The sequence below is a fragment of the Coccidioides posadasii genome, chromosome 2 (assembly GCF_018416015.2).
Source record: "Coccidioides posadasii str. Silveira chromosome 2, complete sequence".
NCBI classification, from domain to species: domain Eukaryota; kingdom Fungi; phylum Ascomycota; class Eurotiomycetes; order Onygenales; family Onygenaceae; genus Coccidioides; species Coccidioides posadasii.
In genome coordinates, this window is record NC_089408.1 from 7,295,223 (window position 1) to 7,319,650 (window position 24,428).

Below are 24,428 nucleotides of genomic sequence, written 5' to 3' on the forward strand. Positions count from 1 at the left end.
GAAAAGTCAAGAAGCTCGTAGTACACCCAAAACCCAGCTTCGAATCATGGGTGTCCTCGCCTAATTCGTTCGAGAGTAGCAGGGCGTAGCAGCGGGGGATCTTCATCGTAGGTTGCGGGCTGCACAGATCGAATGGAAGCAGCGGTCATATTTCGTCTTCCTTCCCCAGTCGCGAGTCTCGTGTGGTTGGTACGTAGTGGAAGATGTGGTCGAGATCCTCCTCTCCTTTGGCATATTGTCAAGTCATGAGCTGCCGTGCTCGGAACTTGCTGGTTTTGCTGGGCAACTTCACGCGCGTAGTAAAGACGTTCTCCACCTAAAATCGGCTGCCGAGGGAGTCCTGGAAGATCTTCTCTCAAGTCTATCAGGCCAAGGATCTCCATGGTAGCAAGTGCAATGTCTGTGTATGAGAATTGCCTGTCTGCCATCTGTGTGATGATATGGCCGAGCCCTTGATCATTTTGTCGGAATTGCGCAACGATGAACCTTCCTATCTCTGTGCCAGACATCCCGCTATCGATTTTTTCTGCTACAAGTCCGCGGACTCGTGCTCTCTCTCGGGAGTTGATGTTTTCGATTTCAAGGTATACACCACCTCTAACTAGCCGGTCAATAAGCTGCCATGAAGGAGGAGGAATTTCCTGGTCGTCAAAAGCCCGGTGAACCGGTGGAGGAGCTGGACTTTGGCTAGATGCCATGCCTTGATTGGAAACACTTGGCATCTCGTTGGCGTTAGTTTGATCTGCCGCTAGGATTGATAAGTTTTCCATGTAAAGATAGCATTGTCAGAGGTGAGAGGCTCACATTTAGCGCTCTTAGGCTCCTGTGAACCCGTTGACTTTGACAGCCATGAAAAGGGGTTTTTAAAGGCGTGCTTCAACATATCCCGGCCTTTAGTGTCTTCCAGATTGGGCATCACTTATAAGTAGTATGCAAATTAGCGTTATTTCAATCGTATGAGGGCCCGTTATAGCTCTGGATGTCGTGCTGAGTGTGTAAATAGGCCAATGCTGCCTTGTACTGTAAAAAAAAAAGCAAAAAAAAAAAAAAGGAAAGAAAAGGACCTAGAGATAAGATGGTGTAATGGATAAAGCGGACAGGTCTAAAATGTTTCGAGTTCGAATAGTTGAAAGACAGCTTGATTTCTGTTGAGGAAACAGATATTGGCTTTTGAACTGAGATGAAGGAACAGTTCATCACCCTTTGTATGTCTCACTTAGTGAGCACATTGCTAGGAACATCCCTTTGCATGTGATATTCAAACGTGGAAATATATTGTGTTTGCGTGAAGCAATCACTTTGTCATGCTTTGTACTTGATAGATGTAAGGAAGTTTGTGCAGTTAAAATGGTGTTAAGTCTGGGACCTGCCGGCCTGGCAAAGGAGGCATGCATGGTGAGGCATATAGCAAAGGATATAATGAATGTGATCTTTCAGGCCATGATATAAACTGTAACTGTTATGAGGGTAGAAAGGAAAGGTTATAAGTCCTTGGTTAATGAACTGATAGGGGGAAAGTTGCCGCAAAACTGGATCGGCACCATTATCATCTGGTAACATCAAAGTAAGATTATAGGGCAGAATAAAGTGATAAGGGGATGCTTTATGAGGGTATCTATAGCAGTACTGCGCAAGAAAGGAAGTCTGGAGAAAAATGGGGCTCTGAGAGGGAAAGAAAACACAAAGCGATCTCTAACATGGTCCTTTGAGAGTTTGCTTCAAGGGATATGCCTCAACTTTCGACATTACTCTGATGGACTTCAAAGCCAAAGAATCCATCGAATGCCACTTACACTGCCTCTCCAGATACCCCTGAGAAGCTTCCACATCATCACGATAGTCCAAACCCACCACATCACCCCAACGAGCACCCACTCAAGAAGCACATAGCCTACCCGGCTAACCCAGCGAAATCTGCGATTTCGCTTGCGGATTCCTTTGTCCAATGCATCGTGCAGCTGCTTGATGGCCAGAGTACTTGTGGTTGCAAGCTGGCCAGTGAGATGTTCCGCTTCAGTGCTCACTCCACGAAGACGACAGTTGAGAGATGAAGTAATTAGTCGGTCCAAGCAGTCAAGGTCACGGGTTAAGCTTGGGAGATCCGATTCCGAGAATTTGATGATCGAGCTTTGGACATGACTAACCCTGTCATCGAAGGCTGTTAGTAATTTTTTACTGGCTTCTGTGGCTAGTTTCTGGTCCCCTATATACGGCAAAGGGTTAAGTCGGTCGTCAGGGGACCCAGTATAAAGTGGGTTGAAAGTAAACGCTGATGGAGGTGTGTTGGCATGTCGACATATTTCTTGGGCCTTTACGCCTGTAGAGAGCAGATGGGCTCGGACACGGACGATCTCGGCTTTGCTGATGCGATGGGACTGGGAGTATTTCGGAATGCTGTGGGATGAAAGACTCCAGTTACGAGTAGCTTCGGACAGTTTGGGCCTGCTTGGCGCAGGAAATGCGACGTTATAGACGGGAGTATTATCATCCTTTTGTGGCAGATGGGGCGTTTCCTTCCGCAACTTCGAATTTTGGCCAGACGAGAAGCTTTCTTTATGATCAATTAATAGTCCAGTATCGGGACTTTTCATCCTTCCGGCGGGCCCTGGTTGACTAAAATCCTCTAGCGCATCCGGCTTTGGCGGCGAACTACCATTTGGGACACTGGGTGGCGTGGATCCGGGAGACATAGCGCCATGTTTCAGAGATGATGTGAAGGTGGGAAGGTGAGGAATACTATGCTTTGAAAGTTCAGGTGTCTGGTCTTGCGTTGGGAGTCGAGTCAATCTCAGTTTCAGTCTTCGTTTGCTATGACCAGTATCATCATCGGCATCTACGTATTCGGAAACGCTAGATGCGGATGAAGACTGGCGTGAATGACTGGAAGGATCTTTTTTCCGAATCAAGTCGCCAACCTTAGACACCTCGTTCCCTACCAATTCAGCAATCCTGCCACCTTTGAATAGCCCACGTCGCTTTTGATCCGGCTCTTTTCCACCTTTGCCTCCTTCAGGCGAACTGTGTGTTCCATGGCGAGAAAATTGTGTTGGAAAAGTTGGCCCAGGAGATCCGACTCGTTCTAGTTCTAAACTTGATGTCGCTCCAACACGGAACGGATCACCAGGGGAGTATGGCAAATCGACATTGGTCTTCTGCTTCTTGGTTTTTTGACGATCAAGGGAGGCGCGAGGTGACAAGTGGTGTCGTCTACTCGGTGAAGCCTCTCGACTTACTGAAGGAGAGAGATTAGCCGTTATACTCGGAAACATCGGTTTTTCAGAAGGCGTCCGTCTGACTACGTCATCGTCTTCGAAGGACGCACGTAGGATGGCTTTGTCGGAATTATAATCGGCGGAGGAAATAGATCCCGCGTAGCGGTGGTGAGATAGTGGAGATTTTGATTCGCTCATGTTGGTATCCAGAGGAGGCAGCAAGCCATCCATCACATTTTGTCGGCAAGGAGTATCCTCGCGTCCTGTGAAATCCTCGATGAAATAACTATGGTCATCCTTATTTTGCAAGGATCCGGAAGAGCTCCTCGACCGACTCAAAGCATGTCGCCAGCCTGATTTGCTGTTATCCCTAGGATGGCTGTGGCGGGGCGTAAGATGGATAGAGTGCGCAAATCTCTGTATTCGCCGGCCTCTATTTATATTGGATGATCCTCTGGATCCGATAGATGTAAAACTTCGTAACCGTCCGGTGGAGCAAACTGGGTCGTATGATATACCAGTCGGACGGAGCTCTGGCGAAGGACCATGTGATGTCAATTGGATGGATTTTAATTTGGTATCCGCGGGAAACACTTTATTTCCATCTTTATCTTCGAGTTTAAGCTTATTCCGGCCGGCCTCAACCCAAGCTGCATCGGCCAATAGATCGGCCGGGGTGAAGACCCAGTCCATCCGAGGGCGACGTGGTTTCGTAGTATCGTTGGTGTTTATGCGGCCAGGGCTTGAAAATGACTCCTGGGGTTCCTCTGAGGTCCCAGCGGGAGTATTGAGTGGGGGTAATTGAACACACTCGGTAGGCTGGTATTCCCCTTCATCAAGAGCACTAACCACACCATCCACCCAGTTTCGGACTCTATCGACATTCTCCCAGCCCTCTTCCTCTGAATTAATCGCGGTCCTTTCGCGAAACCTCACTTTCCGATTGCGTATGTATTGGAGAGGGTTATAGACTCTTCCTCGGGCGAAAGACCTAAGACCAGCAGATGGGTCTCCTTGCTTCGTAAGACTCGTCGAGGACTGCAGCGGGGGGAGAGAAGTGAGTAAACGTAAATACTCAGCAAAGAGCTCAAAATGTTGCCTCGCTTTGTCCGCTCTCGCAATTGTCCCCGCAGATAGCTCGGAGAATTCCAACTCGCAACTCCCACGGTCGAGAAACGGAGCTGGCAGCAACGAGCGCGACGTTGAACCTTGGCGTTTTGACTGTCTGTCGTCGTCTCGTGGCGGCAGAATTCGGGTCTCGGGTACCGGGCTACACGCTGACAAACGTCTATCACGCGGAATGCCTCCGGACACGGTTCGTCCGCCCATCGTTCGCCGGCGAGACTCGCCTAGACTAAGTGCAAGGTTGACAATCTGGGCTGGATCCGTATCAAGTCCTATCAAAGTCGAGCCATGGGGACGACCACTGTTCGATAGTCCGGGTTCCGAGGGGGTACTGCTGCTCGCTTTGTCTCCATCCTGGGAACTACCCGCATTAACTGACTGGCCTGCATCTGGATGGCCATGCGGGTGGCTAAGTGAGGTTTCATGCTGTGCGCTGGGCTGGCCTCCCCATCCCTGGGGTTGTCTCTTTTTAACCAGCAACTGGGGCTCGTTGCTAGGTCGCTTGCTTGCTTGACGATGCTCTGTTTGCCGGCTAGCTTGGGGGCTGGGATTCAAACTTCTGGCAGTGCTGAAGGCTGACCCTAGTCGAAAGCTGCTGCTGCCTTGATTTCTATGTCTTCTTTGTGACGGTCGACGTTCCAAGGGACTACCTGTCCTGCGTGCGGATTCATCCTCAATTGGCATATCAAAGCTATGACGGAGTGTAGATTTCATGTTGTCCCCTGGCAGGCTGGCTGCTTGAGGTGAACATCGGTGTGGGCTTTGCTTCTCATTCATACATGCTCCTTGCCTATCGTTGTCACAAGCAGACACGTGGTCATGATGGGTGAGCAAATCTCATGCAGCATCTACAAATGCTGTGATATGACAGCAGGGGCTTAGCTGTATATTCTGTAGTATGAGTGTCTATTGTAGGAGGGCTGGGGTCCTAGGAGCAGATTCGCAGCGTCCTGCAAGCTCTCATCATTCTCCTGATCCTTGTCGGATGAAGTGATGTCTTGTCTACGTGGCTTGCAGGTCCGTGCGTAGAAACAGCGCCAACGATCGGGTGCAAACATGACAAACAACGATGGAGAGCAAACAGTCCAAACGTCCAAACAAGGCGCAGCACTAGGGTACCAGATCAGTGTATTTTACAAGGAATTCATTGCAAGATTCGAGGTCTAAACATCTTTTATCTAGGAAATTGCAGGGAAGGATCGGTAGGTTTACAATACAAAGGCGGGAAACTGGCGAGACTAAATCGCCTATTCCACCTGAAGGCACCGGAGACGAGCTTCGGTTTCAATAAGCTACATATCGGATCAGTCAGCATTAGTTCCGCATGTATTGATTGGAGTGGTGCATGTAGAGCGATATCTTACCTCAAGAGCCTGATTAACCTCCAAAACCCTTCTCACATCCGCGAGCCAATCCTTGCTCAGTATCTTGGACCATCCTTGCAATGAGTTCATTTCACGTGCGGCATCATCGAGTCTACCCTCTTCGAGAAGGGTCTCAGTTCGAGTGAGAATGCTTTCTACATCATCCCCTTCCTCTGAGCCCTGCTTTTTGAACATGACCTTGCTCATCATGTAGCTAGCTGCGTGGCTTGCGATACCAGCATTCTCAGGCAAAAGACTTGCCTTGCGGACCTCGGTAGCTAAACGTCTAAATCTTTCGATAATCTGAGCAGAGGATGGGATACCGCGTTGATAGGCAACGGGGCTGATCGACGAGATAGCAGCATCAACAACTGGGTCACCAGCAGCGAGTTCTTTCACAGCAACAAGCTCATTAATAAACGGTCTGGGAATGTCAGAGTTTTCGAGGGCGCTGCGAACAGCGTCCACTGCAACTTGAAGTTGCTGCGTCGTTAAGTTAGTATCAACAACGCTGTTCCATTCCGCGGTCAGCCTCTCAAGTTCGCCCACGTTTGCTGTCAGTTCGGAAAGTTTGCTGAGACGTCCTTCTCGCTCATTCTCGACCAGGGATCTCACATCACTGAGGAACTTGCGGTTTAATTCTATCGCCTGCTCGACGAGCTCGTTCCGGAGCCTTTGCTCAGAGACCTCTTGAACTCTCTGAAGTTCGGTCTTTATCTTTTCTTGGTAGGCACGGGCTAATCTCTCACGTTCGGCCTCATATTCCTCACGGAACTGGGCAGCATCGTCAGCACGGACTTCGTCGATGCGCCGAATCAACTCATTGGCGGATTTTTCCATATCTGCTCGAGCTTTTTCAATCTCCTCTTGGGCAAACTTATAAGACTCTTGTTTTGCCGCAATGATACGTTCCCCAAGCTTTTCGAAATCCGCCTTTGCCTTTGAAAGCGTAGATGTAAACCGAGAAGATGACTCATCAGCATTTACTACAGAAATGAGATCATTTACGATCCTCATAAGCTCCTGAACCGTAGGTTCGTCCTCGATGGCGATGGAAAGAGGCTGAACGGGACTAGCAGTTGGCAAAGCCGGGGACCTAGCTTCTTCCAGAGCTGGTTTCTTGCTTTCAGCCGGTGTGGTTTCCTTCTTGATTGCAGGTGCGGCCTCTTTCTTAGCTTTGACTTGCTCAACGGCAGCAGTCTTTTCCTTGTTGACCTCCGTTGCGCTCATGTGTTTGCCTTTCCGAGACACATCGCTTCCTGCTTCTTTGGCCTCGCTCTCTTCCTCAGAGACCTTCCATGAGAGCCCACTCTTGCCGGGGATAGTCACATTTTGTCCCTCTTCCCGAGGTCCTGTCACACGCCGGGTGATTTGTCGGGCAGCGTTGGGGAACCGGCGACGGAAATCCTGTTCTTCCACATATAACACAGCCTCCTCACCATACGGGACATATTCGGTAAAGAAGTCATGGAAGTTATCGGATGTAAGAGAAAGCCAGATACCTCCGGCATAGGCGAGTCCAGTAGTAAAGATTAGATAGATCAAGGACCGTCTGAACCTTCCACCTTTTTTGGGTGCAGGAGGCGGAGGGGGCGGTGGCGTGTTTGTCTCCGGGGGAGGTTGAGCACGGCCGTCTACAGAAGAACCGGGCGAAGTTTGAACGGGGTGAGACTGTGGTGGCCGCGGCACGCCCTCAGGCGCAATTGCCGATTCTGACGATGGAGATGGGGGTGATCGAACGTGGGAATCGTTTGCGAGTATTGCGCTCGTCGTGAATGCATTGTTTCCCCGTACCGGCAACACGACACCATCAAGGGTAGGAATCGCCTTGGAAATAACCGGAGCTTTTCTCGTTCTAGAATAATGTTTCTGTAGAAGTACTTAGCATGACGAAATAATTCACAAGGCAATGGCCAACAGCCTCCTTTGCCGGCAGAGAGGGCGAGCATGAACTACCTTGCCAACAAGTCCTCCTCGGACCCGCGAAGATTGGAGCCATTGGCGGCCGGTGGTGGGTGAAAGCAGCTGACGGCTCGGCGCAATTGAAGAGCGTATCATGGCGCCGCGATTTGCCCGCAAGAGGCTTGTTGATGGGGTGTAAACTGTCGGCGTCGGAGAGTTGAACTTGGGAGGTTCGGAATAATGCCCAGATGGAAGCGGGTGTTTTCTGTCCACGAAAATTTAGCGTTTCTGGGACCCAACTCCAACCCATCCGCCGAACCTCCATTAGCTCATGAATGTGCGAGACAACAAGTCAAATGCGGCAAAAAGGGATCTATATTCCGGTCTCATACAGCAACCTCATTTATTGCGAAAGAGAGACATACGGACCAAAATATGGTATCGTCTGAGAGCTGGATTGTTCATGCTGCCTGGAAAATGACTAAATCGTTGTCCCATTCATGGACTCGATGGGCTACACACTTCTCTTCAACTTATGGACACGGCAATGGTTACCAGTGATTAGTACGGAGTAGAATTAGTCGTATGTATGAAGTACAGTTTCTATCAAAATTTCAGCTAAGCCTTGATTCCATGAAAAGCACCACGTAACATTTAGGCCTCCTACGTCTGTGAACGAAGAAGACTCGGAAAGGCACACGACACCCCTATATCGTGGGGACACATACACAGAGAGTAACAAGAAGTTAACTCTACGAAACCCGTGTCGAGAAAAGGCTCTGCATGTCGGAGTCGAGTGAGAGATGGAATTGTATTGGAGGTGCCGGGTCACCCACGGCCGGAAAGGAAAGGTTGCGGATGGTCCCAGCTGTATCTGATCCAACCCAGTCGCTGGGAGTATATCCATGAAGATAGTAAAGTGTCCGCCCAATGGCATAAATACTGCTCGCTTCGACGGTCGCCTATCCTCAAAGCAAATAGAACGTAAAGGCTGTGCACCACGCTGTGACTAGTCCCCTGTGAGGACAGTCTCCCCAAAATTCCTTAGTTTAATGTAATAGCGGCTATCAATCAGTATATTCCTCGGGGTAATGCCACCATGGGAATACCTTATCGCCTCCAACAATGCCACAGCTGATACAATCTGAGATGGCTATCTCACATTGAGATCATCGCTGGGGTGGAACACTGGGTACCCCAAGTCACGGTAACTTCTGGGACAACCATAAGCGCAGCACTGATATTTGGATTAGATTTCTGCCGAAGGCCGCAAAATATTGTTTTCTCAGGAAATACAGACTCCTGGGAAGTTGGTTCCTTGCAAGGGGCGGTTTTGAAGGCTCCCCATGGATGGAGCTACTTCAAAGCCGCGAGAATTCTTCCTTTCCCTGTTACACGCTCTATGTCACACCACCATTCTAACCTATGGCGGCGAAGCACTTGTCCTCGCCTTTCCGGGCTCCATTGCTTTTAAATGTCCTATACAAATGGGGCTACGGCTGTGAAATCCCAGAGGCGAAGAAGGGTTAGGTCTGACGCTGGCTGGTTGTTCCAGTGTGATGTTCAGGAGAGCTTGGGCGTTACCCTGAAGGATCTGCCGGAGCATGGCTAATCCATTCCCCTGAATGCATCAGAATGGCTCTGTCAAGGCTGCGGAGTTATTTGTTGGGCATTGATCCGTAGTGCGTCGGCTCATCCGAGCAGCTCAAAGGCTTCAATTTAGGTTGGGATCAGGGAACCGAAGCTTCTTCCATCTTAGTGGACACTTGTTCTATTAAAAAGTGGTAGAAGAAACACGACAAGCTACAAATCCTGCGCCCAAATCTGACAACCTCTGGAAAAGCACAAAAGAATAGGCAATCACATTCATAAGAAAATAGAATGAAGAACATTAGACCAGTAAGTCCCCCCCAAAAAACACCGAAGCAGGAACAGGACATAAATCACAGGCATGGAGTAAGGCGCCATTTAGACAAGGGTCTAGTGAGAATGCGATAAATGCTAAAGGTTCTCAAGCGCCAAATAGACTGGGATAGTATTAGGGACTGATGGGAGCGAAGAGCGGGTAGCACTGAAGCACACACATGGTGCAAGAAAATGGTTGGGTGCGCCGAAACAGATTCTCCCCCCTTCAAAATAGCCCCAGCACCTCTTGGAAGGCTTGCTAGTAAATCCAAGTTGCCATATTGTAAAGGTACTTGAGGGAATATAGATACGTCCGGAGGTGGATGGGGAGACGTGAAACGAAGTGCATTGCGAACTACAACCTGGTCACCGATCTAGCAATTGCATCCTCCAGCTTGGGTATTGGCGGATTCCGGTCGTAAATCTACTCCTGGGCGAGGGTTCGATCGAAGATTCCGTGGGCCCGCTTGATCCAGGGGCAGTTTCTTTGCGATGGCAGTGAATAGTTCTCTCACATTAGTTGACGTTTTTGCTGATGTCTCGAAGAAGAGTAACCCAGCCTCGCGCGCATAAGCCTCAGCATCAGCGGTTTGAACAGCGCGTTTATCTGGGCTATCTGTCACAAGATCAAGTTTGTTTCCGGCCAAAGCAATGATGATATTTTCGTTTGCCTGTCGTTGGAGCTCCTTCACCCATGATTTTGCTTTGTCGAGGGAAGACTACATCAACAAGCGATCGGTCAGCAACTTGGGGAAGCGTAGCGGGGAACAGGGTAGATAAGTACCGCTTGGGTAATATCATAGACTACAACTGCGCAGTTTGCATTGCGATAGTACATCGGGGCCAACGACTTGTATCTTTCCTGGCCAGCAGTATCCCATATTTCGAATTTCACGGTGGTGTTCTCATCGAGTGAAATGGTCTGGGTCAAGAAAGCCGCGCCGATGGTCGATTCCCGATAATCATCGAATTGATCCTAGAAAAAAGGCTTAGCATACAATGTGTTCATCCGCAGTAGGAGCCCTCAAGCGTCGAGGAAACAGATATCCATCGCTCACCTTCACAAAGCGCAAGACTAGAGAGCTCTGGCAGGCAGCAGTTAGCATGATTGCAGGAGATGCGGAGACGGGAACAACTCCACCTTTCCAACAGCAGACTCCCCTATCAAAGGTTATGACCGTCAGCTCACATAGCATCAAAGGGGCCAAAGAAAACCATACCAAGGAGAACAAGTTTGAACTGAGCGAATCTGGCGCCGGGTCGGCCTCCAACGGGTGCTCTCGCGGCCATCTTCGCGGACGATCTGGAGTTCAAACGGAAAGGGAAATCGGGAAAAGTAAAGCACCGGAAAATAAGGGTATAAAAAGGTGGTCCGTAGAATATCCGATGTCAAGGCGCTTGGGCTTGCTCGTACCTGTTCGGCGGCCTGTCGATGTTGACTGGGATGGAGATGGTGTTGTCATTCATCAGTTGCAAGTTCTGAGGATGACGAACCAAAAGTGCAGCTTCCGCCCCAGCCAACCACAGGGAAAACCCAGGGCGCCACTATGGAAACGCACCTATTGGTAAGGCCACGGTGCAACAACGCCGGGAGCACGGGCTCTGGGAGCCTGGGCCCGCCAAGCCCTGTGTGGGTTTACCGGAGATCGCTGTGTCCACAAGGCCCTATCAGCTTCCCCCTTTCCGATAAGCCACTTTGCTGCAAATGCGCTCCTGGGGGCCTCCAGGCAGTTTTGCTTTCTTTTGTTGTTGCCAACTCTCGTGAAGACACAGCTCTCCCCCCAAAAAAATAATAGAATAAAATAAAATAAAAAAGAAAGAGAGAAAAGTCTTTGTCGCATGATTAAGAGCTGCACATATTTACATACTTTCTTAGAGCTTGAATCGTTGAATATGATTTGAGTTGCCTTTCAATTCCTTCCACCAAGAAACTACTTTCCTCACAAGTTCCTCGAAAAGAACGCGAAACCTCTGTTGGCAATGGCACCCGTTCTCCCTTACCGTGACATTAATCTGCTGGTCTCTCCTCTACATTATGCGTTCAGATCGGCATCATCGACGTCGGCACCCACACTTGTCGTTGAGAGACCGTCAGGCGAGCTGCGGCTGGACAATGTGTCGGTGCAAGGAGCCAAGCGGGTGTCAAGCATAGCCGGCATTTTGGGAATTATCAAATTGAAACTAGGTAGAACCGAGCCTTCTGCTATACTCCCCATGCGCTAACTATTTACAGATAAGTATATCATCATCATAACCAAGGCCCGTCCGATGGGAAGGTTGAGAGGCCACATGGTGTACAATGTTGTCTCTACCGAATTCCTCCCACTTCGCGAACGACCGCTCCACGACCCTGACGAAGATACATACCTGTCCTTGCTCAAGCAATTTTTGCAAAACAGCCCCATATACTTCTCCTACTCGTTGGATATCACCAATAGTTTCCAGCGCCAGTCCCACAGCGATCCATCGGCCCCATTATGGAAGCGAGCGGACGACCGCTTTTTCTGGAATCGTTTCATCCAGACAGACTTGATAGATTTCAGGTCGGGTCTATCTGATGGGACCGGCATCCGATACGGCCAGCTGTCAGATGTGGATCCGTATATATTGCCTGTTATGTATGGAATGTTGCGCATAACACCCACAAAAGTCAAGTCAACGCCCTTCACTTTCGCCTTGATCACCAGACGCTCCAGGCATCGCGGTGGCACCAGATACTTCTCCCGTGGAATAGATGAACATGGCAATGTCTCGAATTACAATGAAACAGAACAGATTATAATCCTCAACGACTCAGCTGGAGGACTCCCTGGTTTTGCTGGCGGATCCGGCATGCAAAATGGCCAGCTTAGGAGTGCTGCCGGTAAAGATTTGCATGTCTTGTCGTTTGTGCAAACAAGAGGTAGCGTCCCGGTCTACTGGTCTGAAATTAACAACCTTTTTTACATTCCACGGCTCCTGATCCGCAGTGTTGATACTGCCATCTCTGCCGCACGCCAGCATTTCTCGGAGCAAATTAGAATTTACGGAGAAAACTATCTTGTGAACCTGGTTAATCACAAAGGAAGAGAGGAGAAGGTCAAAAAGGCGTACGAGCATCTAGTTCGCACCCTGATAACCGCATCCTCCGAGTCTACTGAGTCAGATCCGTTGTCATCAGAAAAGTTGCACACGGTTGATTCATCAATCAGAAAACAAGAGATGGACAGGCTCCATTATGTTTATTTCGACTTTCACAATGAAACAAAGGGCTTAAAGTGGCATCGAGCGGAGCTTTTGTTGAACCGTCTTACAGACGGATTAATGCGAGGCCAATATTTTAGCGGTGTCGAATCGTTGGGTGATCCATCCGGCCCGCTTGATATTCGACTCCTGCAGTCTAGTGTGGTCCGAACGAACTGTATGGATTGCTTGGATCGCACCAACGTTGTGCAGAGCATGCTGGGTCGCTGGACTGCGACCCGTCAATTGATTGATGCTGGTGTTCTACAACCGGGAGAATCTGCCAGTGATGATCCGGAGTTTGAGTTCATGTTCCGAAACATGTGGGCGGACAACGCAGATGTTGTCTCGAAATCGTATTCTGGAACAGGTGCCCTGAAAACTGATTTTACTCGCACCGGCGAGAGAACAAAAGCTGGCATCCTTCTCGATGGGAACAATTCCTTGACGAGGTACATCCGTAACAATTTCCGCGATGGCCCCCGCCAAGATGCCTTTGATATCTTTCTTGGCACCTATCTGCCTTCGTCGTCCTCAAGCAACAGACTTGTGTTCGTGGATCGAAGGCCGATTATCATCCAAGCAATTCCATATATTCTTGCGGCAAGTGTTTTCATGGTTCTTGTTGCAATCTTTAGTCGCAGGCTCCCTGATTCTGCCGCTTGGCCAATAAGGCTATTCCTCATTTTCTGGATGGCTGTGGCTGCTTGGTGTCTAAGGTTTATCTATTCCCACGGCATGCTTTATGTGAGTCATGATCCAAGTATGATGATCCTAAGAGGATGTAGGCTAATCATGAACAACTTGTAGGTTAACTGGCCAAAGCTCAACACTCCCACGGCAGCAGTTGATGGTTATCAAGATGCATTACACAGAGCACATTCAGACAGAGTCATTGGACGATTCATACCCGCCGCTCGCCATCAGCGTGGGTTCAGCAATGTCCGCCTTGGCTATATGGAGGAAGGGAAAAAGCGAATTGAATAGCATCTGCTCGTTGTTCACAGGGTATTTTCTGAGCTTCTTCAAGGGCGTATTTTTCACTGTACCCCTTTGTGTTCTTTGGTCATGATAATATATTATGTGACAACCACTTCTTTTGGGTCTTTAACCCTATCTTCCTGTTTTCCAAGGAGTGCACTGTCACAATTCACAAGAGTATATACCTATTTTAACTAGCCTACACCCTTTTTCCAGGAACTAATCATAATAGTATTAACTTCACCGAAGCAGAGCTCAGTTTATATTGTGAGATATGTGAATGTTCTCTTTATTTGTGCTCAACTTTATATTAATAGAAGACAGTCTGTGTGGTCGGTAGTATCTCCATGTTCCCTCTGATGTATGCAAAACTTTTAGCTTGTGCCTGGTTGGAACCAAAAATGGTTATTTACCAGACCTCTCTACTCTGTACTCTACCGGTATTAGCATGTCCCTTTCCCACGAAACCCCGCTACAGCTTGTCCCACGGGGTCTTTATCATTTTCTAGTTCCTGGATTATAGGATGGGTCAATTGATTCTATAGTCTGGTTAAATCTAACACTGGCCTTTCAAAACCCCACTGGAATGTACCAGCCTTTTTGGAGGCCGACAGCGCTGATCAGATACAACCATTTGCACTCCTTCACAGTCCGGAACTTCTCCAAAATGGGGCGCACATATAATGTTTGCCATGATCTTTGCAAAATTAAGATTCTTACTTTTCAATTGAGATGTCTTGACTGACTTCAGGTCTCGGATCTAGGATGCTATCGTCGCGCTCAATTCGCTTCAGTCGAATTACTCGATTGTCCAGAAGATCCGCAAATCGGGAGGACGGATGAATGAGCAAGCCATGACTGAGATGGTAGAATGGTGTCAAAAGGTTGGATACAAGGTATGCGACCTTGTCTCTCTCCCGGGCTCAGATCCCGTCGGCACTGAGTAGATACTAACCGTCACATTATGCATCCTTCGGTCGCGACAGCCATCGGACTTTAACAAGCTGAATCTAATCCATATCGCGGGGACGAAAGGCAAGGGCTCGACATGCGCTTTCATCTCTTCGATTCTTTCTCAGTACGCCCACCTACAGACTTCCCAGGGCGTCGAGTCGTCCTCCGAGCCGAAAATCAGCAAAATCGGCCTTTACACATCCCCACACCTTCGATTCGTCCGCGAACGGATACAAATTAATAACACACCGCTCTCTGAGGAGCAATTTGCTAAATACTTCTTCGAAATATGGGATCGATTGGAAGAATCTGCGCGAAAAAGTGGCATGGACCCCACCGACCCGGCCGGAAAGCCCATCTACTTCCGGTACCTTACGCTTATGGCATGGCACACGTACCTGAGAGAAGGTGTGGATGCCGCCATTATAGAGTGTGGGATTGGAGGGGAGTATGATAGTACAAATATTTTGGATAAACCTATTGTTGCAGGTATTTCGAGCTTGGGGATTGATCACGTTGAGCTGCTAGGTGATTCAATCGAACAGATCGCCTGGCATAAAGCTGGAATTATTAAGCCCGGATCGATAGCCTATACCGCGCCGCAGCCAGAAGCGGCTTTGGATGTTTTGAAGCGGAGAGGAGAAGAGAAGGGAGTCGAAGTGGAAGTTGCCTCAGGGCATCCGGAGCTAGCACCTGGAAAAGTTCAATTGGGCTTGTCGGGCGATTTTCAATATAAGAATGCGGAACTGGCGGTGGCCATCTCAACTTCGTTTTTAAGAGCAAGAGGCGTTGCGGATGTGCCATCGTATGCTAACGGGGAGCCTCTAACAGAGCCAATTCTACGAGGCCTGGAAAATACCCGCTTGGCCGGAAGGTGTGAGGTCAGGCGAGAGAAGAATGTTGCCTGGCACATTGACGGAGGCCATACGCCAGAAAGCATTGAAGCCACGGGGAGATGGTTCTCTTCGCAGCCGTACACCAGGAATGCTCTGGATGGAGGAAATGGCAAGAATCAGGTCTTGATATTTAACCAGCAATCTCGTGACAGTTCTGTTCTAGCGCGTGCCCTCTATAGCATATTGTCCGCAGGAAATTGCTCCTTTACCCATGCCGTGTTCTGCACGAATGTCACATTTAAGGAAGCAGGATATCGGCCGGACCTTGTGAGTATAAATGCAAATGCCACAGAGGTGGAGAAATTGAGCGTGCAAAACAGCCTCGCAAAGACGTGGCGGGAGATGTCGCCAGATACCACCGTGGAAGTGAAAGGCACGATTGAAGAGGCGGTTGAATACGCCCGAAATCTAGCATCTGGCGAAGGCGATGCTATGGTTTCCGTGCTTGTGACGGGCAGTCTACACCTAGTTGGCGGCCTGATTGAGGTATTAGAGACGAAGCCTTTGCCAGAGTGAGGTAACAAACCCGGTTATAACTGTATAACATCGCATTTTCAACAATCTTTAAAACATGATGTTTGACTAAACCTCCACGGGGCTTCTTCCCCTTTCTAAGAGTCATCTCTCCCGCATGGGTTCAACGCCCTTACAGATTTCCGCATCCTTATCTCCAAAAGATTCCGCAGCACTGCGCACGTTTAGTTTTGCAAAACAGGTTTTCCCGATGTGTCATGGATCAATAATCCCGCCCCAAAGCTGAACTCCCCCTTACTTTTTCCTAGCTTGGTGGATTCAGCGTGTTTGCCCAGTTATCTTACCAGTGGGATATTTCTAACCTCCTCCGCTGGGGGTCCCGCCCTGGCGGAAGGCCATTAGGAATCGGGGTTGGTGGTTCTGGGAAAACGGCGGGGACGAGCTTTCACTTCTGGTACACTTTTGGCTGAGACATTATTTATTTATTTCCCGCTTCTTGTAAAGAAGAGCGGGTTGGCATCACTTTTCTTTGTTGTACACATTGTCATAGATTGCGGGGCAGAGTAGTATTATCTGGCGGCGATGCCTCATTTTGCGGTGGCGGCGGGGTGGAACTGGCGGACAGACGCTGCGACAAAGCTAAACGGGAACTCGTTACTTACACCTGATCTCTTCTTGCCCACAATGAATGCTTTAACCCGCTCAAACCTTTGATAATTCCAGCAAATATTATTATTCCTCGGGCTTCAATTCGACCTAAGTTTTATATTCTCGGGGACGATTTACCTAAACCATTTCCTCACCACTCTTGACGCGCTGTTGAACCCTATCGAGGACACGTTAAATACTTCTCCCACCTAGGAGCTATTCGCGACAAGTGGCGCAAATCACCTAGAGGAAAGACCAAGTGCAATGGACGGCAGCACAGGCACCGGCGATGCGCCCCGCGACGAGCCTCAATCCCCTCCCCCGCCCGGCGACTCCAGCGAGAAGAAAAAGGGAAAGCGAAAGGCAAAGGGCGAGGAAACGCCCAAAGCTCCCGCCGGGGCTAGGCTTACGGATAACATGGCCGGGACCTTGTTAGAGATGAACCCAGCGCTACGGGGAGAATTGGCGGGAATGGATAGAGAGAAAGCTGCGGAGATGTTGCGAAGGATGGACATATCGGAGCTACTCACTGGGCTCTCTTTGAACCAAAAGAACCAGAAGGATATGGCATCGTATAAATTTTGGCAGACGCAACCTGTGATTCGCTTCGATGATAAGGGTGCTGTCGAAGACGGACCGATTAAGCAGATCAGTGTGGAGGATGTACCTAAAACTCCAGACCCCTTGATCGAGGGGTTCGAGTGGGTTACCTTGGACTTGGACGACGAGAAGGAACTAAAGGAATTTTACGAGCTGCTCTCAGATCACTATGTGGAGGATGGAAGCGCGATGTTTCGTTTCAATTACTCCCCGGAATTCTTGAACTGGTGAGTGAGGAGGCTACTCTGGACTATGCGTTGTCGGCGCAGCTAATGTATCCAAAGGGCTCTGAAAGCACCCGGATGGAAAAAAGATTGGCATGTCGGCGTTAGAGCATCTAAATCAGGCAAACTGGTCGCCTCTATCTGTGGCGTGCCCGCTGAGATTTCCGTGCGCGGTCAATTGATCAAGGTCTCGGAGATCAACTTCTTATGCATACACAAGAAATTGCGCTCGAAACGATTAACCCCTGTTCTCATCAAAGAGATCACCAGGCGGTGTAACGTCGATGGCATATTCCAAGCTATCTATACCGCCGGAATTATTCTACCGACTCCAGTGAGCTCATGTCGGTATTACCACCGCGCCCTCGACTGGCTAAAACTGTATGAAGTTGGCTTCTCCGCCCTCCCTGCGGGATCCACGAAAGCTAGACAGATTACGAGGAATCACCTACCAAGCAAGACAGCCACACCGGGGTTGCGACCAATGCAGAGCAAAGATGTTGACGCCGTTCATGACCTGTTGAACCGGTATATGAAGCGGTTCGACCTTGCTCAAACGTTCAGCCGGGAGGAGATTGAGCATCTATTCGTCCATAAAGAAAAGCCCGGAACGGAGCAGACCGTCTTTGCGTACGTCGTTGAAGAGGATGAAACACACAAAATCACTGATTTCGTTTCCTTCTATTCTCTTGAATCGACAGTTATCCACAGCGAAAAACATAACACTATCAGGGCGGCATACATGTATTATTACGCTTCGGAGACTGCTTTCGCGCCGAAGGAGAAAGGCCTGCGGGAACGGTTGACATTACTTGTCAATGATGCTTTAATTCTCGCAAAGAAGGTAATGTTTACTGAGCGTCCCTTCTGACGCGATTGTTACTGACAACCTTTCAACAGGAGCACTTTGACGTGTTTAATGCTCTAACCTTGCATGACAACCCGCTCTTCCTTGAGCAGCTCAAATTCGGCCCTGGAGACGGCCAGCTCCACTACTACCTATTCAATTACCGAACATCCTCTATTGCTGGTGGCGTGAATGAAAGGAACTTCCCTGACGAGAAAAAGAGGGGAGGTGTGGGAATTGTCCTTGTTTGATGGCTTCTTTTGCAGAAGGAATTTGTTTTCCCCTCCCTGATTACACAAGTTTCCCTCATGGTTGGATGTGCAGCATTTGGTCCTTTCTTTCGTGCTCTCTCATCCTCAAGAGCTGTGGTTGTCGTCATTATGTCTGACATGATTCCTGTCAAACATCTTCCACGCAGCTATTGTATAGCTATGATCATCATTATTGTATGGAGTATGCCATCACAATATCCATGCTTAGCCTGTCACTAGGCTGAGAGTTGTATTCCACAGGGATTTCAGACAAAAATAACTGCGCTGCTGACTGACTCTTCCCTTTTCTGTGATGTCACAGATGCCAAGCTACGTAAACGTGAGAAGTAGGTTAACAAGTTAACTACTTAACCAACTGGACCAGTCATGATGTCACGGGAATGCTCGCCGCCCAAGACAACTTCGACTGCAACTAGCCAGTTCGGTGGCGCGGCGAGTTGGGATCTAGACCCTCGACTGTGTCTTGGTGTCAAATGAGTTCGGGTGTGCTCGTTTCTAATAACTACTACGACCAAGCCGTTGCTCCTCTTGAAACTTGCACACTTCTCTGTCTCTTCTGGCTTCCACAGAGTATACCCATATCGACAACCAACCAGTTGGTAACTAACTATCGAGACAATTCATTGGCCCTTTCATGAGGCGCCCTGCCTTACACATGAATCCGTGTTGTCACTCGCGGAGTAATAGTTACAAAATATACAACGGACGCGGTTGATAATCTATTAGTTAGCTGGCTCAAAATGGGCGCCGGTCAGTCGACGAGGAGCTCTCTGAATAAGTCGTCTCCCGGTAAGCTTCCTGATGTTCCCGCTGGCTACTCCCTGTCGTGATACCTACCTGCTCGCGTTCTATTTTTACAGATAGAGCACACCATTAACTACGGGGCAATCTGTTCTGTTAAAATCTAGAGGAGCTGAGCCACGTTCTGGCTCATCGATTTGCCTCGAAATGCTTTACACCCCTCGAACTCACCCATTTCAAGGACAACTTCAACTCTAGGGCTCTCGATGAAAATGGCCTTCGCCATTGGAATGAAGAGATCCTCTCCCAGTTCTTGGGGATCCCGGATGGCGCTGGAGAAAAAGCCGGCCCGCACACCGATGCTACGCTTGACGCTGGGCCTGTAATATTTCGCATGGTGTCCTATCTGGGCGCGTTCCCGTTTCAGAATACGCTCGCACCCAGCGTGCTTACTTACGAGGCTATCATTAAGGTCGTTGTGCTCCTAACAGAGAGATACGGCCGAGTTCTGAGAAGAGGGAGAAAAGATCGCATTAAATTGCTATTTGGTAGCCTGGCTGATGTTGGTCGTACTCAAGTTGAGGAAAAGGAGATGCCTGTACAGGAGTCAAATGATGGTAAAGCAAACGGTATTGCAAAGGGCAACCCTTCTCATGTTACAGGGTTTGCTATCGATGCGCCTGCGAACGACGACGAAGAAGAAGAAGACGATGATGATGACCTGGCCCTTGCTGCCTTGGAATCTCTGGATGCAATTGAAGTGTTTAAGCACGATCAACGCATCGATCGGAGCGTATATAAGGCACGAGTTTCCATCGATACTTTTCGGAGGCTTATCGCCTTGATTCTTGTTATTGCGCCTCTACATCCTATTGGAACGACGTCCAAGTTGATTGCAGATCAAGATGCAGAATCAATTGATGCCATCCAAGCCCAAGTAGATAGCATCATCGCCGCTTTTGGCGAAGAAGCCGACAATGATGGTATTACTTATAAGTCCTTCTCTAGAGTTCTTATGACATCTCTTCCCTTCCTATTCGATCCATTAACGCCCCTATTTGAGCATTTTCTGTTCAGCAAAAACCTTGATTTATCACGGCGAAAAGAGTCACGATCCACAGAGCCGGAACACGAGAAGTCAAGCTCAACCCCGCCTCCCCATTCTCCTCATTCCGAATCTGTATTTCTCCCTGGTCCTTTTGAATCGAATATCCTAAACACTGCGCTGTTATCTCACCTTTCATTCTTCCTTTCGACTTCATACCCACTTCCCAATCTATTCCGTAATGGAACCCGTCTACACCCAGTTTTCTCTTCAGTATACCACGGTGAATCATTAACAGCGTTCTCCCATCACGTCCTTACCTGGCATGCGCCTAGTATTCTTCTCCTAAAAGGAGTCACGGACTCTTCTTCCTCGAGACAAGACACAGTTCTAGTGGGAGCATATTTGCCTGAACCCTGGAAACAGTCCAGTACCACCTCCTCGGACCGTGCGTCTGACTCCCTGGACTCGTCTAAGTACCCCTGCCTCTTCCAGCTGCTACCAACTCACACCGTCCTCCTGGCCTCCCCGTTCTTCAAAACCCTCAAATTCAACATGCCCGTGGCGTCATTCTCTACAAAATCCGGTATTGCCCTGGGTTGCATGATCCCTCCCTCCTCACGCACATCGTTGCACCATGACCTCCGTCCGCGACCCGCTGGCGGAGGTAGTTTGATAATTGACCCTGCCCTCGAGAATGCAACATTCGTCGTCTCCGACGGCTTGAACGGTGATGGGGTATTCCTACCTCCAGGTCTTTCCCCTTCATCCTCGTCATCCTTCTCTGCTTCAGCATTGTCCTCCACAACGTCCATATCTGTACACGCCATCGAAGTATGGGGTGTGGTACCCACACAACCCGAGTTGGGCCCCGTTTTGGATCCTGATTCCTCACGGGGGGATGCTGTTGCAGCGCAGAAAGCCGCGTGGGATTTCGAGGCGCGTGAAGCAGAGAGGAGAAGGACCATTCACTTGAATGTTGGCGGAGGTGATAGTGAGGAGCAGACTGGAAGGGCTTTGTTAGAGATGGCTGGGATTATTGGGGATTCGAATTATAGTCCGCGGAAACATTAATGAGACTGTTTCTTTTTATGGGTTTACAGGTATGGACCGGTATGCATGGAGTACATTGGCATGGCGCGGCTTTCCGTTTGCCTTCTGATTAAATGGCTTAGCACTTTGAAGAAAAATTGTCCGTCGTCAGCGCTCTTCTGAAGGGGTTTAGCGTTAGAAATAAATTTGTATCGGACTGAGATGATGATGCGTTCAGTGTTGACCAGAACTTTCCGAACTTCAAAAGAGTAAGATCTCGGAATACTATAAAAGAGATATTATTCCGAGTCTCTCAAGCCTAAAAGGTTTATATATATTACAGAATCAGCACCCCTCATCAAACGGATAGTTACCTCAAAGGGACAAGTCCAAAGGGAGCATCATAGAAGTCCTTCAATTCTTCATTGTCCTCGCCCAAGCTAGGGGTAGCTTCAGTCTCTCTATTCTCTGTCCCTTCCTTTACTGCTGCTCCCGTTTCACTCCTATCCTTAGTCTTATTGCCAATTGTCGTATTTCCGGTTCTGGACGATGGGTCACCCGCGCTCGCTTGGACAGTATCACTATCATCCGTCCCATTCTTGCCGGGTTTTTCGCAAGGTAATCTCATTGCGAGGTAGCGAATAGGAGCCCGTTCAACCCGATCCATCACATCGTTCATGTACCGTTGAACCTCGACCAGAGGTTTAACAACTCGGGCAAGGGGTTCAAGAACACGTGCATTACTCGCAAACAAGCGCATTGTGATGGGTTGGTAATATTCTTTTTCTTGTGTCTTTTTGGGGGATGAGTCGTTATTGGTTTCCGGCGTATCCCTAGCAGATTGATCGGTTTTTGACTGTGCTGTTTTCTGTGGCAAAGGTGCTTGAGGCATGGCATTTGAAGGTGTCCCGGCCTTGGGAGTGCCGTCGGGTGTTGACGCGATTTTGGTTTTTTTCGCTTTTGATTTGGTATTTGTCGAGGAAGGTGTATCTAGAGGGGTTCCGTTAGGGCCAACTTTCTTAACCACAAGAAACGAAGCTATGACCTGCGTCCCTGGCGGTATATAATCGATAATCATATTTTCGGGAAGAAGATATCGATCTCCTGAAGCAGCAAGCCCAGGGCCTGGAGGAGTAATAAATTCAAAAACCACTGCTTTAATATCCTGTTTAGCGGGCTGGAGTTGTGGCGGTGGCCTTTGTTGATGAAGGTAGGTTTTTGGTGGAGGGTGCTGCGGGAATTTGGATCGTATCGGCGGAGTAGACGGTGAAGAGCGAGATGGCTGATGGTTAGAAGGACTGTAATACTGGATCGGAGGAGGATTATGGGATTGTGGCTGAAAGATAAGTGGTTTTGCTCCGGGCCTGCTAGCCGCCGGCGGGCCGGAAGGTCCAGGCGGCGCAGGAGACATGGAAGTAGATTTAGGATGATAGGGCGAATTAGTCTGTGGAGAATTGATCCGTGATTCTTGCTGGTTTCGGCTAGCGATGATCGCATTGAGCTCGTCAATATGAGCTTGAAAGGCACGCAACTGCTCTTGCGACGCTTCACTCGAGGCAACAACCCGCATGAGCGCCTTTAGCTCAGGATTCACTGCAGCTCTTGTAGCCAACATTTGTATGACTGGATCCGCGCTGCCTTTCGGGGGTTGTGGGGGCGGATCTGGAGGCTTTTGAGGTGGGGGACTGGGTTGCGATTCGCCATGCGAAGTAAGCGGTCTAGAAGGTGTTTCCGAAGGAGAGCTAGAGAGTGGTCCAAAATGATTATTTTGATACGTCTGTCCGGCGCTCTGCTGTGCTGGCTGGATGGGTTGTGAGGGTGGTGCAAATGTGGTTTTGGGTGCTGGTTGTGACACTTGGGGGCTATGTAAAGCCGGCATATGGGAGGTTTGCGGGACCTGAGGAGAATGCCGGGACTGGTTTGCTGGCGGAGGAGGTTGATATTGGTGGAAGGTATTCGAGTTGCTTGGCGCAGTGTATTGAACATGGATCAGAGGCTTTTGAGAAGGGGGAGGAGGAGGGGGTGGCGTTTGTTGTTGGGATTGCGGATTGCGCACGGTATAAAGCATAACGTCGAAATGGTGAGGTTCAATCACAATTGTACACGGGCCCAATTTGGTCATGGATTCCTTCGGAGGATTTGGAGTTGCGGGCTGCGGCTGGCCTTTCTTTCTGGACGGCTTTGTCCAGTATTTTTCGAAAATACACTCGTGGAGCCATCTTGTCTGCGACCGTCGAAGAGCGGCAGCGACCACAGCGCTATCAAAAGAAGATATAACGTTAGAACAAATGTCCAGAATCTCAACCCAACATTTCTGGGATTATATCACCTTTCGTCATAGGGCTGATAATCCCGCCATGACAGGTTTCCCGGCTGTACTTTAGCGAGGGTTGGCAGTGGGTTTCCTTCCTTGATCTTCGTGGGGAGAGGCTCCTCTTCGACTGGTTCAGGGAGCTTTGGAGCTGGCGTCGCCGAAGCTTTTCTTTTCGCGGGGACCTGGCGTTGTGGGGTGGTCGCGTCGGATTTTCGCGTCCGCGTCGTAGGAGGTGCTCGAAGCTTTCGTTTCTCTGCCATCTCATCGCAGGGACCACTCATGCCAAACCAGAGAGCCACCCTGCGCACTGGCGCTTTGTCCGTCGTCACGACGTGATGAGCTCGCCGCAGTGAGAAGCAAGACAAGCGACGGCGATAATAGCTGACTAAGCGTAATTATGGTAATTTAAAATACACGATGTGACAGTACCTTATCGATAACGTCCTTGAAAAAGTCCTCGTCGGCTGGAGAGTGAGCGACGACGGAGAGCTTGAGAGCTGCTCGAGCAATCGGCTGATGGCTTGATCTTCGATTGAAGGCTCGCATGTATTCTTTCGCTTCCTTTTTTCTCTGTATACCGCTAGTCTTGTCTCCGAATTCAGTCTTTGCACCTACTTCCCTGTATCCCGTACTCCGAACTACCTCCCCGTTCCATCGACCTCAGATATTG

At 49.3% G+C, this 24,428-nt stretch overlaps 9 protein-coding genes across 10 annotated transcripts; 4 read left to right on the top strand and 5 right to left on the bottom strand.

Moving 5' to 3' along the window:
• Positions 1-44: 44 nt before the first annotated feature.
• D8B26_004800 (uncharacterized protein) lies at positions 45-770 on the bottom strand (the record flags this gene model as incomplete). Its single annotated transcript, XM_003070551.2, has 1 exon — positions 45-770. One exon carries the CDS (start codon positions 768-770, stop codon positions 45-47), a length of 726 nt encoding a protein of 241 aa, XP_003070597.2.
• A 990-nt stretch (positions 771-1,760) lies between these two features.
• Positions 1,761-5,051, bottom strand: D8B26_004801 (uncharacterized protein; the record flags this gene model as incomplete). Its single annotated transcript, XM_066124600.1, has 2 exons — positions 1,761-2,145; positions 2,212-5,051. 2 exons carry the CDS (start codon positions 5,049-5,051, stop codon positions 1,761-1,763), a joined length of 3,225 nt encoding a protein of 1,074 aa, XP_065980681.1.
• A 440-nt stretch (positions 5,052-5,491) lies between these two features.
• Positions 5,492-7,918, bottom strand: FCJ1 (Formation of crista junctions protein 1). The gene is made up of 3 exons (XM_003070553.2): positions 7,658-7,918; positions 5,702-7,570; positions 5,492-5,629 (listed from the first exon to the last, which is right to left on the bottom strand). The coding sequence occupies exons 1-3, from the start codon at positions 7,757-7,759 to the stop codon at positions 5,585-5,587; spliced, it is 2,016 nt and encodes a 671-aa protein (XP_003070599.2). The 5' UTR covers positions 7,760-7,918; the 3' UTR covers positions 5,492-5,584.
• A 1,432-nt stretch (positions 7,919-9,350) lies between these two features.
• YPT52 (GTP-binding protein of the rab/ypt) lies at positions 9,351-10,987 on the bottom strand. The gene is made up of 5 exons (XM_003070554.2): positions 10,729-10,987; positions 10,650-10,669; positions 10,567-10,593; positions 10,293-10,484; positions 9,351-10,227 (listed from the first exon to the last, which is right to left on the bottom strand). Exons 1-5 carry the CDS (start codon positions 10,796-10,798, stop codon positions 9,883-9,885), a joined length of 654 nt encoding a protein of 217 aa, XP_003070600.1. The 5' UTR covers positions 10,799-10,987; the 3' UTR covers positions 9,351-9,882.
• A 261-nt stretch (positions 10,988-11,248) lies between these two features.
• Positions 11,249-13,912, top strand: D8B26_004804 (uncharacterized protein). Of its 2 annotated transcripts, XM_003070555.2 has the most exons (3): positions 11,249-11,693; positions 11,742-13,477; positions 13,541-13,912. In XM_003070555.2, the coding sequence occupies exons 1-3, from the start codon at positions 11,489-11,491 to the stop codon at positions 13,715-13,717; spliced, it is 2,118 nt and encodes a 705-aa protein (XP_003070601.1). In that variant the 5' UTR covers positions 11,249-11,488; the 3' UTR covers positions 13,718-13,912. The 2 variants fall into 2 exon arrangements, with proteins under 2 accessions (XP_003070601.1, XP_065980682.1); XM_066124601.1 differs by having other exon boundaries at positions 11,249-13,477.
• A 466-nt stretch (positions 13,913-14,378) lies between these two features.
• On the top strand, positions 14,379-16,158 carry MET7_1 (Folylpolyglutamate synthetase; the record flags this gene model as incomplete). Its single annotated transcript, XM_003070556.2, has 3 exons — positions 14,379-14,396; positions 14,476-14,607; positions 14,698-16,158. 3 exons carry the CDS (start codon positions 14,379-14,381, stop codon positions 16,075-16,077), a joined length of 1,530 nt encoding a protein of 509 aa, XP_003070602.2. The 3' UTR covers positions 16,078-16,158.
• Positions 16,159-16,947: 789 nt separating this feature from the next.
• NMT1_2 (glycylpeptide N-tetradecanoyltransferase) lies at positions 16,948-18,791 on the top strand (the record flags this gene model as incomplete). The annotated part of the gene is made up of 3 exons (XM_003070557.2): positions 16,948-17,510; positions 17,568-18,351; positions 18,408-18,791. 3 exons carry the CDS (start codon positions 16,948-16,950, stop codon positions 18,603-18,605), a joined length of 1,545 nt encoding a protein of 514 aa, XP_003070603.1. The 3' UTR covers positions 18,606-18,791.
• Positions 18,792-19,251: 460 nt separating this feature from the next.
• RTC5 (Restriction of telomere capping protein 5) lies at positions 19,252-22,913 on the top strand. The gene is made up of 2 exons (XM_003070558.2): positions 19,252-19,415; positions 19,535-22,913. The coding sequence occupies exons 1-2, from the start codon at positions 19,367-19,369 to the stop codon at positions 21,484-21,486; spliced, it is 2,001 nt and encodes a 666-aa protein (XP_003070604.2). The 5' UTR covers positions 19,252-19,366; the 3' UTR covers positions 21,487-22,913.
• On the bottom strand, positions 21,793-24,079 carry D8B26_004808 (uncharacterized protein). Its single transcript, XM_003070559.2, has 2 exons — positions 23,774-24,079; positions 21,793-23,702 (listed from the first exon to the last, which is right to left on the bottom strand). Exons 1-2 carry the CDS (start codon positions 24,037-24,039, stop codon positions 21,815-21,817), a joined length of 2,154 nt encoding a protein of 717 aa, XP_003070605.2. The 5' UTR covers positions 24,040-24,079; the 3' UTR covers positions 21,793-21,814.
• Between the last annotated feature and the right edge of the window lie 349 nt (positions 24,080-24,428).